The following is a 13579-nucleotide window of genomic DNA, read 5'->3' on the forward strand; positions in this document are numbered from 1 at the left end:
GCCCTACCTTGCCTTACACCCCCCCGCTGACGGGGCCCTCATCATAGCGCGCATCGCTGCGGCTGGGTACGAGCGGCAGAGCGGGGCAGGGGCTGGGCACCAGCCCAAAGTTTGCCAAACCAACTTCCCTGCGCGGAATTGATTTTCCCCGGTGAAGCTGGGTTTGCAGGGGAGACCGGGCAAGTCGCCTCAAGAGCAAGGGAAAATCCGCGCACCGCCCAAACCGCGGAACAGCGCGCAGACCAGAACCAGGAGATCAAGCGGAGAGAGTGGATGTGAGCTGGGATACAAGTCGCCCCATCTCTGAAGTTGCATAGCTTCTCCTTCGAAGCCTTCCCGGGGGGATCTCTATCCCCACAGCCGTGTCCCCCCACACCCACGACGGGGAAAGGATTGCTGATGCCACGGTGAACCCGGGAGTGTTTGGACCAATTGGGCCGGACAAGGGGAGGGAGACAAGCAGGAAACCCCGGGGAAGCGGTGGCATATAGGGGTATTCCGCCGGGGGTGCCTATCCCCCCTACCCGGTGTCAGGCAGGCTCTGGCACCTTTCCTGTCACATAACAACGTGCCCAACTTGCAGTCGCCTCCAAACTGTTGCAAAACTAACCTCCAACACGTCTACAGGGCTGGCAAGAAAGTGGTGAACCACAGAGCTGAGAGCCCAAGCCCCCCCGGACCCCCCGCCTCCGCCTCCCCGACACCCCCTCCCGCCCCCCCAGCCCGCAGCTGATGCGGGAGAGGGGGGTGGGGGGTGGGGAAAGAAAAGCGGGCGAGGGGCGAGCGCGCCTTCGGCCAAGCACTAATTTGGTGTGTACGCCTAAGCCTGCCATCTGAAGTGCTGTATAGCAACGAGGGGAAAGGGGTGTATTTGCAACTGGAAGATTTAGGTTGTTGCTAGGATGTGAGAACAAAAAATCTTCAATAAGTCGGGGAGGGGGAGGACGGGGCAGGGGGGAAGAAGGGGGGGTTACAAGGTTTGTCACAGGGAAAAGTGCAGACATCTGCTGGAACTTCCATATCTAAGCTGTTCATTTACAGGAGCCAACTTCTGAAATCTCCACAATTAGATCTGCATTGTTCTTTCTCAACAACACTGCCTAGAAAGAAAAGGTCTTCTCTGTCGGGGCCAATCCAACGAAGCGTTTGACGTTATTAAATAATAAAGCGATTGTGATTTACATTGTTGTTCAGAAAAAGGGCCAATTATCCACTGTTATGTTGCCATAAAGATCATATTAACTCGAATTAGTAATCAAACAATATGCTAGCGTTAAAAGTATAGAAGGGACAACGGGACTGGTCTTGTTGCATCCTCACTTTCCCTTGTAAAACCAGAAGCATAAATACACTTCCAAGAGGCGCAGAAAGTTCATCCTTGACATCAAAAAAGTGGGAGAGGTACCAGTGTTTGTGATTAATGGTCCCCGAGTTGATTGGTTTCAATAAATTCAAAGCCACCCCAAATTCATATCGATTTTTCTGTTTACAAATTATTTCTTCTGAATATGGTGGGAAACGTTCCGCAACGTTCCATGAACCGAGGGGATTTTTTTGGTTTTGACGGAAGGTTGGTTTTAGGATTAAGATTTTGGTTGTTTTGTTTTGGTTTTGTTTAGTTTTTTGTTTTTCCCCGAGTAATGTTTTTAAAGGATGTTTGAGTTAAATCCAAAGAGGAGCCTCACCACCACCAAAAAGCAAACCCAGCCGCATCCTTGCACTCCAGCAAATTTCCTCTGCCATAATCAAATAATTATTTTTATTAAAGCAGTTATTAGGTTTATAACTCATTTGCCACTTAAATTTGTGCAACCAACCAAGGAGATCTAAATAGGTTTGAGTTGCCCCTTGGGTCCAGGATGTAAGCGGTAAGAAGGAGGATTAATTATGGGTGTGTGCAGCAATAGGACACAAAGGCTATCAAGTAGCGCGGGGAAAAGAAAGTGGGAAACACGGAGCGGAGAGCAGCGGCGATTCACACCTCCTTCCCCGGGTGGTGTCGGACACCAGGTCGGGGGGGTTACGATGGGGGAACGGGGTACCCCCCAGCAAACTCCCGACTGTCTCGCTTTTATTATTAACCAGCAACGGGGCGAAGGTTGGCGCTGGGAGAGCTCCAACTCGTTGGCAGTAAATAAGGCGCTGTCAGGTGATGTTGCTCCGGCGCGTTTGAAACATCCCGAAAACAAAGTGTAAACGATCTGTATTTTTCATACAGGCGCATCTATATGATCTCATCTCTTCTGTGTAGACAAGATCCGTTCTTTTGTGAGCGGGATGACAAGATCTGACCCCTGGAAACGTGCTCCAGGCACCCACCGACATCTTGACTGTTATTTCTAATGTCATTTACTGCCAACACGTTTTGTTATCATCTGGGGGGATGCGGGGGGGGAGTTTACTCGGCGCTCAGGTAATAACTGGTTAGCTGTCAGCTTCTCCCGTTTAGCAGTATTCGGGCAAAGAATGGCTTTGCCTAACTGTTCCAGGAGCTGATGCTATTTATTACTACGATTAGGGGGAAAAAAGGACTTTCACAGTAACATGGGTTTTTATAAGCAAACGCCGAGCAATTTTGCTCAGCGCAATGCATCAGCAAGTATATCCAAAAGAACATAATCTTCTTGCAGGATAGGTGCAAGAGGAATCAGCAAGGGCTGCTCCGGGATGCCATGAAAATCCTGGCTCATTGGCTTGGCCGCGATACGACGAGGCACATTATATGCGAAGCGGAGAGGGACAGAATCAATCAGCCCCCTTGACTGAGGAGTGAGCCCTCGCTCTGGAAACAATTTCGAATAAAACTTGAGTAACCAAGTGAAACAATCTAGCTTACTCTGAGCAGATCATCGAGTAAAAAAAAAAAAAAAATTACGGAAATAAGCCAAGAAAAACCAATTTGGACCGAATTAATATGAGTACAAAGTTTTTATCCGTGTATGAGTATAATATATTAAGCCAAAAAGGAGACAGGTTATCTCTAACCAGGATTAATATGCTTTCGTGCATAGGATTAGACCATCTCAACAATTTAAAAACAGTGTCTCCTCCTCTCTACATATTTTTATTATATATACTTCATATTTTTATTATATATACTTAAAAAAACAAAACAAAACAAGACAAAAAAAAAAAAAAAAAAAAAAAAACCCACACAAAAAAAAACACAGAAAAAACTTTCCCGGTAGGGGCACTTGGAAAACGCGTTTTATTAATCTACAGCTTTTTTTTTTTTTTTTTTCCCCAATCAAATGCAATGATGGCCCTGAATGAGCCGCCTTGTGAGCAAACGGGCCATTTTTTAAAACCTGTGATCAAAACAGACCTGTCTTCAGAGAGAGCACAGCAGATTTAAATGTTGGTCAAAAGGAGTCACAACTGTTCATTAAAAGCAAACCCTAACTAGTGCTAATGTATAGCCATTTTGTGAGCTCAGGACTGTGGAAAGAGGCGAAAAAAGTCTGAGAGTGTGAGCTGATGCCGTGCTGGCTGGCAGTGTGTGGTCTATTGTAGGGAATGTGCTTTTTCCACTGAACAGAGAGCCCCCCTCTTTTATTCCCCAGCTCTACTGCACCTGCACTGGATCAGGGAGCTACTGCCATTCACCACATCAACAGAGAAGACATCTCTGACAGCACTCAATTCATTACATTTCTTCCTGCTTTTCAAACCAACACACACACACACACACACACAAAAAAAAAAAAAAAAAAAAAAAAAAAAAGTATTGCCAATCAGCGCCGGGGGGGCAGGGAAGAAACCTTACAATACTAATACTTTATATTCGCCACTCAGTTTGGATTTCATTAGTCAGAAAACTCACTTCTCAGCGAGTTACAACTTTTTCTTTCTCCCTTTCTTTGCTTGGGGGGCTGATGGAAGAAGGAGCTGGGGCGAGTGCCATCTCCCTCCCCGGGGCCAGCTTCGCGCCGGGACCCCCGAGAACAGAACCAGGGGTGTCCCCAGGAAAAAGAGCTACAAGTTTATCCATAATTCATGGTAGCAGAGCAGCCTGCTTGCGGAAGAAAGAAACAGCCAAAGAGACCGAAGTGTCCTTCAGCATTTGAGGGGGGGCTGGTGAGGGGTGTTACGGTGGGTGCCTGGGCAGGGGCAGCAGGGAAGGGGGCGGGGGGGCAGCTCCAGGGCCGAGGGCCACCGCGGAAAGGGGACGCGCAGGCCCGCCTAAACCGAGGAGAAAGTTGTTACCGGCAAAACTCCTCGAAAGAGGCTCCGGGGAATTTAGGGTTAGTTTGGTTTCTTTAAGAACCGTTTTTCAGAAGCGAAAGAAACCGAGCCGAGGGGTTTACATTCAGGTATTTGATTTCGCCGGATCCAGACATCTAATTAGAGTGGCCTCAGCGATTGAAACGGTGTTAATTCCCATTGTTCCCCGCTCAGATCCCTTGGCCCTTCGCCTCTGGGCTACTCTCCTTTTCAAAACCCTAAATAAATTTTTTTCTATTTGAAACAAACAAACAAAAAAATTTCTGTACCACCCTCTCCCCATAGAGGCCCATCTTCCTCTATCGCGAGCGAAAGCAAACACTCCTGGGTATTTTTTCTCAGACGCTGGCAAAGAATTACACCCCCTCCGTGGGATCTTAGCAGAAATAAATCACAAGGAGCTCTTGCCTACCTGAAAAGTAGGAGGAAATCCGATTGTCTGGTTTCGGGTGTAATGTGTGTATCGATAAGGAAGATACAGCCGTCTCAGAAACGGGACCAAATTAATTTATGCTTTCTTTACATCAGTCCCAGTTCGGATGTGTGCTTTGGAAATACTAATTCATGTGACGGGAAAGTCGCAACTACTGTGTACACAACATGGGGAGGACACGGAGTGAGAACCAGCATCAACGCAAACCTCACTCGCAGGAGAGCCAGATTGCTTTTTAAGCTAAAACTAATAATTTCATAACTGATTCACATTCAATCTGGCGCCGGTGACGTCACAAGGTATTAGCATACGAGGAGGGATGAAGCCAGTGTGGCTGGAGTTGATAAGGTGCCTCCTGAGGAATTCGCTGCTTGTTTTAATACATTAATTATTTCTCTGTCTTCCACAAGTTGTGCAATTTGTAAGAGCTTAAAGGAACCATCATTCCAAGAAACGCCAGAAAGGACACGTTGACAAGATTCTCCCGTGCCACTCGCAGCCTTGGCAGGGGCCTGGCAGCTGGGGGGGTGGGGTGGGTGTACGAGCCCCGGCCCCGGCCCCGCTCCCCCGAGACCCGGCTACCACCCTGCGCGCAACCAGGCGGCCCGGCCGCCCTGCAGAGCGCGGCGGGGTTTGGTTCTAATTAAGCTGGACGCGACCTCCGGCGTCCTAGTCGCCCGAATTAAGCTCCGCTCGCCCGGCCTGGCCTTCCTAAAGCAGGGAGTACAGGATCAGACCACAGCCTGGGATGTGTTTGAGAGTGTCCCCAGACATGCTCCGGAGACCTCCCGCCACAGAGACTCTGCAGAGGCCTCTTTCTCTCCAGCACCCGGCGGTATTCCCCCCCTTAACCCCCTTCTCCGTTAATCACGACTCAGTGAAAATTAAAAAAAAAAAAAAAAAAAAAAAAAAGCGCCCACATTACGTCATCAGACCTAAGTGCTGCGGAGATTATGGGGTCACCGAGATCCCGGGGCGGGGGAGCCCGCAGGGACTCGATCTTCCTCTCCTACTTCCCCAGGAAAGCGGCGATGGGCGCGGGTCTTCGCCGCCTGCACTGGAGCGGGAGTACGTCCCGGCCAGCGGGATCGGGGCAGCCCCATTCCCGCTGCTGGGCTCCAGAGAGACGAACACCCTTTGGGGACCCGAGAGGACAGCTCCGGCTGTCGGTGCTGACAGGGATCCCCGGGGCTTGCCGGGGTCCCGCTGCCTCCATAGTCTCTAGGAACCGGCGGCATCGCAGTTTCGACCCCACCGAGCTCCGCCGGGCCCCGCGGGGGCTGCCTGGCATACCCCTGCCCTGTGGGGTGCCCCTCAGGGACCCCGCTAGAGCTGCGGGCCCTCCCGCTCCTCTGAAGAAGTCAAAGAAAGACCTTGGAATAACAGCTCGGTGACTTGAGTCTGAAAAAGACCTAGAGGGAGGGAGAGGTTCTTTTATCGGGGGGTGGGGGGAGGAGGAGGAGGGGGCGGGGAAGGGGATGCAAACAAACCACATAGAAATCCTAAAACAATTTTAAAGAATTAAAAAGGACACAAAAAAAACGCCGCAAAAGCTCTTGTTCACATGGCAGAAGTCCTGTGAGGCGTCACTTCGCGCTGGTTCCCGCAAACGGCGTTACTGGAGAGAAACTCCGGAGAAACTTCCCGGCCCCGCTCCCCACCGCCTCAGGCTGGGATCCCCAAGGACGCTGACCCCCTCTCCCCGCGCTCCTGTCTCCAGCGGTGCAGGCGTCTCCTACGGGGGACCGGGCCGTCAGGGACGGACCTTACAACCTGTAGTAGAGTGTCCGAGTGCGGCTCTCTACAACGCTTACTAAACCATAATAAAAATATTACATCTCGTTTCGGCGCCCCCCACTCCTCCTCACTCTCTTCCCCCCCCCCCTCCCTCTCCCGTCCCTGCACGCACAGGCGCACACCGAGACAAATACACACAAACGCACAGATACACTCTTAGGGCTCAGCCAAACCAAACCCGCTGCATACTCCAAAAACAAAGCTCAAAAATCATCACTGCCAGATTGAGGGAGGGGGGGGGGGAAATTGTTTTGAATCCCCCTCTCCCTACTCCGCGGGCCTGACCGGCACCTGCCAGCGCAGGCAGTTCCGCCAGGCTCCAAAGCTCGGAGAGGGCAGCGCGGCCGGTCCCCGGGAACAGGCGGTCGGTCCCGGGGCAGAGACGCCGGGTGCCAGGCGCGGTGCCGGCCCGGGGGACGGGGATCGCCCTCCCGCTCAGCCAAATGTGCACTTCCGAGACTTTCCACCCCTGCGTTCCTGTTCTTTTCAGCTCGCAAGTGAAGCAGCCCCCTCACTCACTTCAGCGCTGTACGTCCTCGCCAAGCGAATTGTTTCCTCAAAAGCAGAAGAGTACCAAACTTCTTGCAATTCCCCGTGCCATCGTCAGAAAAACTGGTTTTAATTACGAAAACTAAAATAGCCGTGGTGCTAACTAGCAGGCGATCAAACCGCAATCAAACTTCAATCTCTGAGCAGTTAGCTATAAACTGTCAGCAATTGAAAAGTAAACCTGGTACACACAAAGGCTCTGTTTAATTTTCTTGTTGTAATGGCTCTAAATGAGGACCCCATCACTATGCAGTTAAGCGGTGTTGCTTGTCCCCCTGAGGCGCTGATCAGTTCTTTTTAATGTGAGAAAACTGGCAGCTCGAAGCCCGTCAATGGAGCTCCCACAACAAAAGTCCTGAAAAGCTGAATGAATTGAGTTTGTAATTACTGCTTCCCTCTCCCCCCTTGCAGCTTATCTCTTATTCATTCAACATATATTATTGTCACCTAATCGCACACTCCCAACATTTTTTTTTTTTAGTATCTACTACTGCGGACATGTTTGTTGTAGAAATTAAACAAAATAATCCTCCCTTTTCTCGCGCCCCCTCCCAACAACAAAAATGTTGAAACGACAGTGTCAGACGAGGCTGGCTAGCATTAAAAACGCAAAGACAAAACTATCCTGCCATCAGAATGTCAGTATTTTGCATATATCCTTGGAAATTTTGAATGCATCGAAGCTGCTTTAGATTTTAATATTTGAGTTAGATCAGGATTTAAATAACTGAAGTGTATCTAATCACACCTATCAGTAATAGGCCTCTTGCTTTCAGTAGTACCTATTTATATACTACTTAAAATTGCTGAGCTGAGGCAGATATTCAGGTCTGCTGCCCGTTAGGGACCAGGAGGAATTAATCTGGAGAGAGAACACGATGCTGCGGGGATCATTGCCACCCCCGAGATCTCCCACGGTACCAGTGTGCATCTCAAGTAATAAAAACATATTTTCAGCCCAGAACCGGCAGCCGCTCGCCGCTTGCCCCGTCCCTGCCCGCCGCGGGCTGGAGCAGGGGCTGCGAGGCTCCCCGGGTCTCCCACCGCAAGAAGCTGTCGGTTGCAGAAATAAGTACAGCTATTACAACCAAATCTACTAACAGTCTAAATAATTAATTGAACCATTGCTCTTTGACCCTTGGAAAGTCCAGTAGGGACCCGTTTGTAGTAATAATACCCCCGAATGAGCCCTTGTCAAATATTCATTTAGTGGTTAATGTGAGCGATTTCCCCCTGGGACAGTCTGTAATACCAGATTCCCAGCTTTGGCAAGAAACCCTGCTAATCTACCTCTCCAGTTCCGCAAAATATTTTAACACCCTGGTCCTTAAAAAGCCATTAAAAAAAAAAAATCACAGGGGAAACTATAATCTTATCCTTGGGTTCATTTCGGCTCTGTAGAAGGTTAGCAAAACATTACATTGGTGCTCTTGGACCGAGCATCACCCTGGCAATCAGCACACAACAACTCACCAGAGGGAAAACCTGGAGAACCCCAAAGGTCTTCAATAACCAAAATAAAACATATCCTCCATGTCTGCTACACATTTCAGCTGCCAAAAAATGGAGGCCCAGCATAATGGCTTAAGTGTAAATAGGGTTATTGAATGTTTTTTGATATAAAATTAGCAGTGGACAATGACATCCCTTTAAGTAAGACTTTAAAAATAAAATCATTCAGCTATACGTGTAAAATGCTTTGGGTTATCCTCTCTAAACGGATGGATGGATGGATGGATGTAAGGAATCTGTCCAAGGGAGATCAGGTTACAACAACATATATTCCACATCGTACTCTGAAATCTAAGCTTAAACAAATTGCCCATATAAAAAGTTGCTGAATTCACTAAGCTTGAATATGTGGCTTAGTGCCTTTTGTTTAATGGTATTAACTAGCCTTCTCTATACGAATTGTAAAAGGACCAACATTTCCAACTACCCCCCTGGAATATTTTAGTTAGCACTTCAAAAAGGGGGTAGGTTTTATTGCTGTTAATTGGCTAAGATTTGCTTTTAAAAAATGGAATTACTATATCGATTGGGCTTTTATTCCTGGTTCTCTTCTCTCAGCAAGGCGAGCGGGAGAGGGGATGTGGGCTCGTTACCACGTGGATAATCCCCAGATGCATTGCAAATGCTCACAGCTCTGGAAAAGAATATTTTATTCGTTGCATTAATATAAAAGAAATAGAAAAGGTTGGGAATCTTCAAGATTTGCTGTGCTGCCCTTGTACTGCGATGGTGCAGAAATAAAAGGGACAAAGGGAGCTAAACCACAAAACCAGGCAGTGAGCAAAACTCTGCATTCTCCCAGTTTGCCAATGATAGTTTTCATCTGGACAACAGGCTTCAAGGATGAAGGCCGGAACGGAGCCTAGAAAATAGCACTACCAAATAAAAGCCACAACCAGACAGATAACTTTTTTGTTTGGTGTGGTTGTTTTTTTTTTCTTTTTTTCTTTATTCTAATTCTTCTGTCGCCTTCGTCCCTGAGCTACAGCGAAACCCAGTGACTGACAAGAAATACTAGAGAAAAGCTGAGCAACACTTGCCCCCAGGCCGCAGTGCCCACTTCATGCCTTGCCTAAGCCAACCATCACATCCTTTCCTTGCCATGCACAAGACGCCATTACTAGAAGACACGACCAGTTCGCAAGCGCAGTACCCTCAATTTCGTAGTGGTTTGTTTTTTTTTTTTTTTTTTTTTTTTTTAATATTAATAACAATACTTCCACCTCCCTCACACGCGTTCCACATTAGCAGCACAAATAAACGCTGGGGTTTTAGGGGGGGGGGGCGATACAGGGTCTGCCGCAGCGGTGGGTCAGCTCTGCTGCCCGCCGTCCCCTGCCCTGGCCCTGCCTGAGGGTGCCGGGCCCAGCCGCCCGCCGGAGCGCAGCAGCGCGGAGCCGTGTCCGCGGCAATTGTGGTTACAACTGTACAAAGTAAAATTCTACCTGGCACGAATGGCGGATCTCTCTCTCCTCCTATTTGGCAGGCGCCGCCGCTTCTCTTTGAGGCTTGTGGCCGGCTGCAGAGAGTGTCCGAAAAGGGGCTACACCGCGCTGGCAATTTAAGAAATAGGATTCAAGACAGAGCTGTGATAAAAGCCTGAAAGTCTCTGGTATTCGGTATTCGACTGTTTCTGTTTGTTTGTTCGCTTTTTTTGTTGTTTCTTACCTTTGCCCGGCTAAGCCTACCCCCGCCCCCACCTCTCACCTCCTCCTGTGCTGCCCAGGAGCCAGGAGAGGAAAGTTTGGGAAGTCCCGAACAAAGGGAGCGGGGAACTCTCAGCCCCCCGCTAGGCCGGGCGCCTCCCGGCTCCCGGCCATGAAAAGACGGGTCCCCTCCTGCGTGCCCCAGAGAGAGAAGGCAGCGTTAGGAAAAGAGAGAAATAAATGATCTGTACATGCAAACACAGCAGCGGCTGGCAGTGCCCCTGGCCGGGCTGCCGCTCCGCGCCCTGCCAGCCCCCGGCTCGGCCCCGCCGAAGGCAACAAGTGGTCAAAAGCAGCCGAGTCCGACCCCCCCATAACCCCATCGCACCCCGCGTCCTGGGAAGGGAAGGGAATTGGGATACGAGCTTCTCACTCCGCATTCCCGTCCCCCTCGAAGGACGCACAGGCAGTTACTCCATTAACGCTATCGTACTTTATATATATACATATATACAAAAATATAAATGCTTTATATATATTTCTGCATTATTTATCGCACTCTGTTAGCTACGATGATAACTTCAGCTGCGTTAATTATTTAAAAAGCATCTTGCGTTACAAAAATAAATCCAAGACTCAAGCGGAACTTCAGTGTCCATATGTCAAAAATTTATTTATCTCAAACTGTGCATAATGGAGTAAAAACTTAACTTGAATATGTACCTGTTATAAGGATGGTATTAGTTCAAATATATACATGGACTGTCGGCAGACTGATTTCAAATAATACAGAGCCGAATCTTTAAAATACAACTACGGAAAATGAGGAAAAAAAAAGTACTTAAAATATCATCACAATAAATTTACAGAAATATTACAAACCATAAGAAAATATTTCAAACACAGTAATTTTAGGGTTGTGGGGTTTTTTTTCCTTTTCTTTTCTTTGAACAGGATGAAGTCTGGAAACAAAACGTTATTATAAATTAACAAACGGCGTGTGAACCTGCATGGCAATTTTTGCTTTTTAACAAGAAGTTAAAAAAAAAAAATTTAGTACAAGCTAAACGTTTGCCCTTTTACAGCAAACCAAGCCCATGGTTCGCAAGTAGTTATCCTACCTTTTTTTTGTCTTTTGTACAATTTCTAACACAATTTAAATGTCCAAATACTTTAAAATAATTTCCTCTCCTTTCGCAGCTGCTATAAATTCAGATGCCAGAGCCACGATGCTCCAAGTAGACTACTTTTAAAAAATAATTGGCAAATTTGCGAGTTTGGTTTTTTAAATTCCTCTCTGTATTACCAATGGACATTCTGATTGCCATGTTTCTGTTGATAAATACTGTACAAAAGTTGCCTGGAAATATTAAAACATTTTCCTCTTTGCTATTTGAGTCTAGCTCTAAATATTATTGGTAAAGACTTTTGCAAACTTTCTGCAAAGTTTCTACCGTTTTCACTAGAACTTTTTAAAAGTTTTGTGTAGTTGCTTCCCCTCCGAGGTCTATACAAGTTCCTTGTCGTTTTAATTTCTGATCCCCCCAAGCACCCTCCCGCCCCCCGCCCCGAGTTTTCTCTGTACAAAAATAGTCAAAAAAAAAAAAAAAAAAAAAAGCCGAAAAAAAGAAAAAAAAAAAAAAAAAAAAAAAGTCCAGAATTTCTAATAAAAGTTTTTTTGTTGTTTGTTTTGTTTAGTTTTCCTTCCCTCCCCCCCGCCCCCGGCCCCTTTGTCTTACATATGTGATAGAGGGAGTGTGCCATTAATGGCTGTGCCAGGAACAGGTGCACTCTGGTAGTGTTGGGACATATGAAGTCTGCTTGGGGCAGCTGGTTCTGGTACTTCAGCACCTGGTAGATACATGCTGATCATGTCCCGAAGGTCCCCAGCTTGGCAAGGAGCCCTTGAATGAGACGAGGAAGTGACTACGGGGGGACTGGAGCTGGATTCCGTCTTGACCACCGAGCCCATGGAGCCCAGGGCCATGCCCGGGGTTCCTTGCTGGGAGTAAGACATGCTGTAGGTAGGCGATCCGTTCATGTAAGTCTGCGAGCTGGTCATGGAGTTGTACTGCAGGGCGCTCACGTCGTAGCGGTGCATGGGCTGCATCTGTGCCGCGTTGTGCGCGTTCAAGCCCGGGTGCTGCGGGTAGCCGAGCTGCTCTTGCATCATCCCATAGCCTCCGTTGGTCCAGCCGTTCATGTGCGCGTAACTGTCCATCCTCTGGTTCACCCCAGCTCCCAAGGTGGCCCCAACCCCTACCCCAGTCGTCATGGTATTGGTGCCCGGTGCCAGTAAGCCCCCCGGCAACGTGTACTTATCCTTCTTCATGAGGGTCTTGGTTTTCCTCCGGGGTCGGTATTTATAATCCGGGTGCTCCTTCATGTGCAGAGCTCTGAGCCGCTTGGCTTCGTCAATGAAGGGTCTCTTTTCCGCCTCGGATAAAAGTTTCCACTCCGCCCCGAGCCGCTTGCTGATCTCGGAGTTGTGCATCTTCGGGTTCTCCTGGGCCATTTTCCGCCGCTGGCCGCGGGACCACACCATAAACGCGTTCATCGGGCGCTTGACCCGGTCCGGGCTGTTCTTCTGGTTGTTGGCGGCCGAGTTGGAGTTGCCTGTGCCTCCCCCCGAAGTTTGCTGTGGGGCGGGAGGTTTCAGCTCGGTTTCCATCATGTTGTACATTCAAACTACTTTTGCCTGGAACCAGCCTTGAGCAGAGAAGCGAGGAGCAGTCGCAGCGAAGTCCCAAGCCGGACTTTTTTTTTTTTTTTTTTTTTTTTTCCTAGGGAGGGGTAGGAAAGGGGGGAGGGGGACTCCCCAAAACCACACTTGGATCAAGATCAGGATCTTCCTCTTCGCTGATGGATTAATAATGCTAATAACAGCTATTATTACCGCCGGAGCCTTGATTTTAAAAAACTTCTTCCTCCTTTTTCCCTTTTCTCTGCCTGCCGCTCTCTCTCTCTCTCTCTCCACCTCAGTCTTAAAGAGCCAGCAAACTACTTTACCCCCTTTTGCAAACACACACACTCTCTCTCTCTGCCTTGACAACTCCTGATACTTTTTTGAACAAGTTAATAGACAACCATCCATGTGATGGGGGCTTGTCAGGGAATAAATGTGTTCGCCCCAGCCAATCAGCGCTCGGCGGCTCCGCCACTGAGGACAAGTCTCTACCCCTGGTTTTGCATGAAACGGGGCGGGGGCTCGGAGCCGCCGGGACGGCTCGGCGGGGGAGGCGGGCCCGGAGGCGGCCCAGGCAGCCACTGGAAAGCCTTTGTATCTCCCCTTCCAGCAACAGGTCACACACGCCTTTTGGAGGAAGTGGGTAAACAGCATTGTTGCTATGAGTTGTTGGTGGGTTTTTTTTTTGTTGTTTTGTTTTGGTTATTTATTTTTTTTTTTTAAGTTGGAGTT

At 48.5% G+C, this 13579-nt stretch overlaps 1 protein-coding gene and 1 long non-coding RNA gene across 5 annotated transcripts in view; both read right to left on the reverse strand.

The window, feature by feature from the left end:
- LOC139799978 (uncharacterized) overlaps nt 1–13579 on the reverse strand; it is a 238213-nt gene that overhangs the window by 11734 nt on the left and 212900 nt on the right. The gene's annotated exons all lie outside the window — the stretch shown is intronic.
- SOX2 (SRY-box transcription factor 2) lies at nt 10809–13264 on the reverse strand. Its single transcript, XM_071752592.1, has one exon. The coding sequence runs from the start codon at nt 12842–12844 to the stop codon at nt 11897–11899; it is 948 nt and encodes a 315-aa protein (XP_071608693.1). The 5' UTR covers nt 12845–13264; the 3' UTR covers nt 10809–11896.

This window comes from Heliangelus exortis, chromosome 9, assembly GCF_036169615.1.
Source record: "Heliangelus exortis chromosome 9, bHelExo1.hap1, whole genome shotgun sequence".
NCBI lineage: Eukaryota > Metazoa > Chordata > Aves > Apodiformes > Trochilidae > Heliangelus > Heliangelus exortis.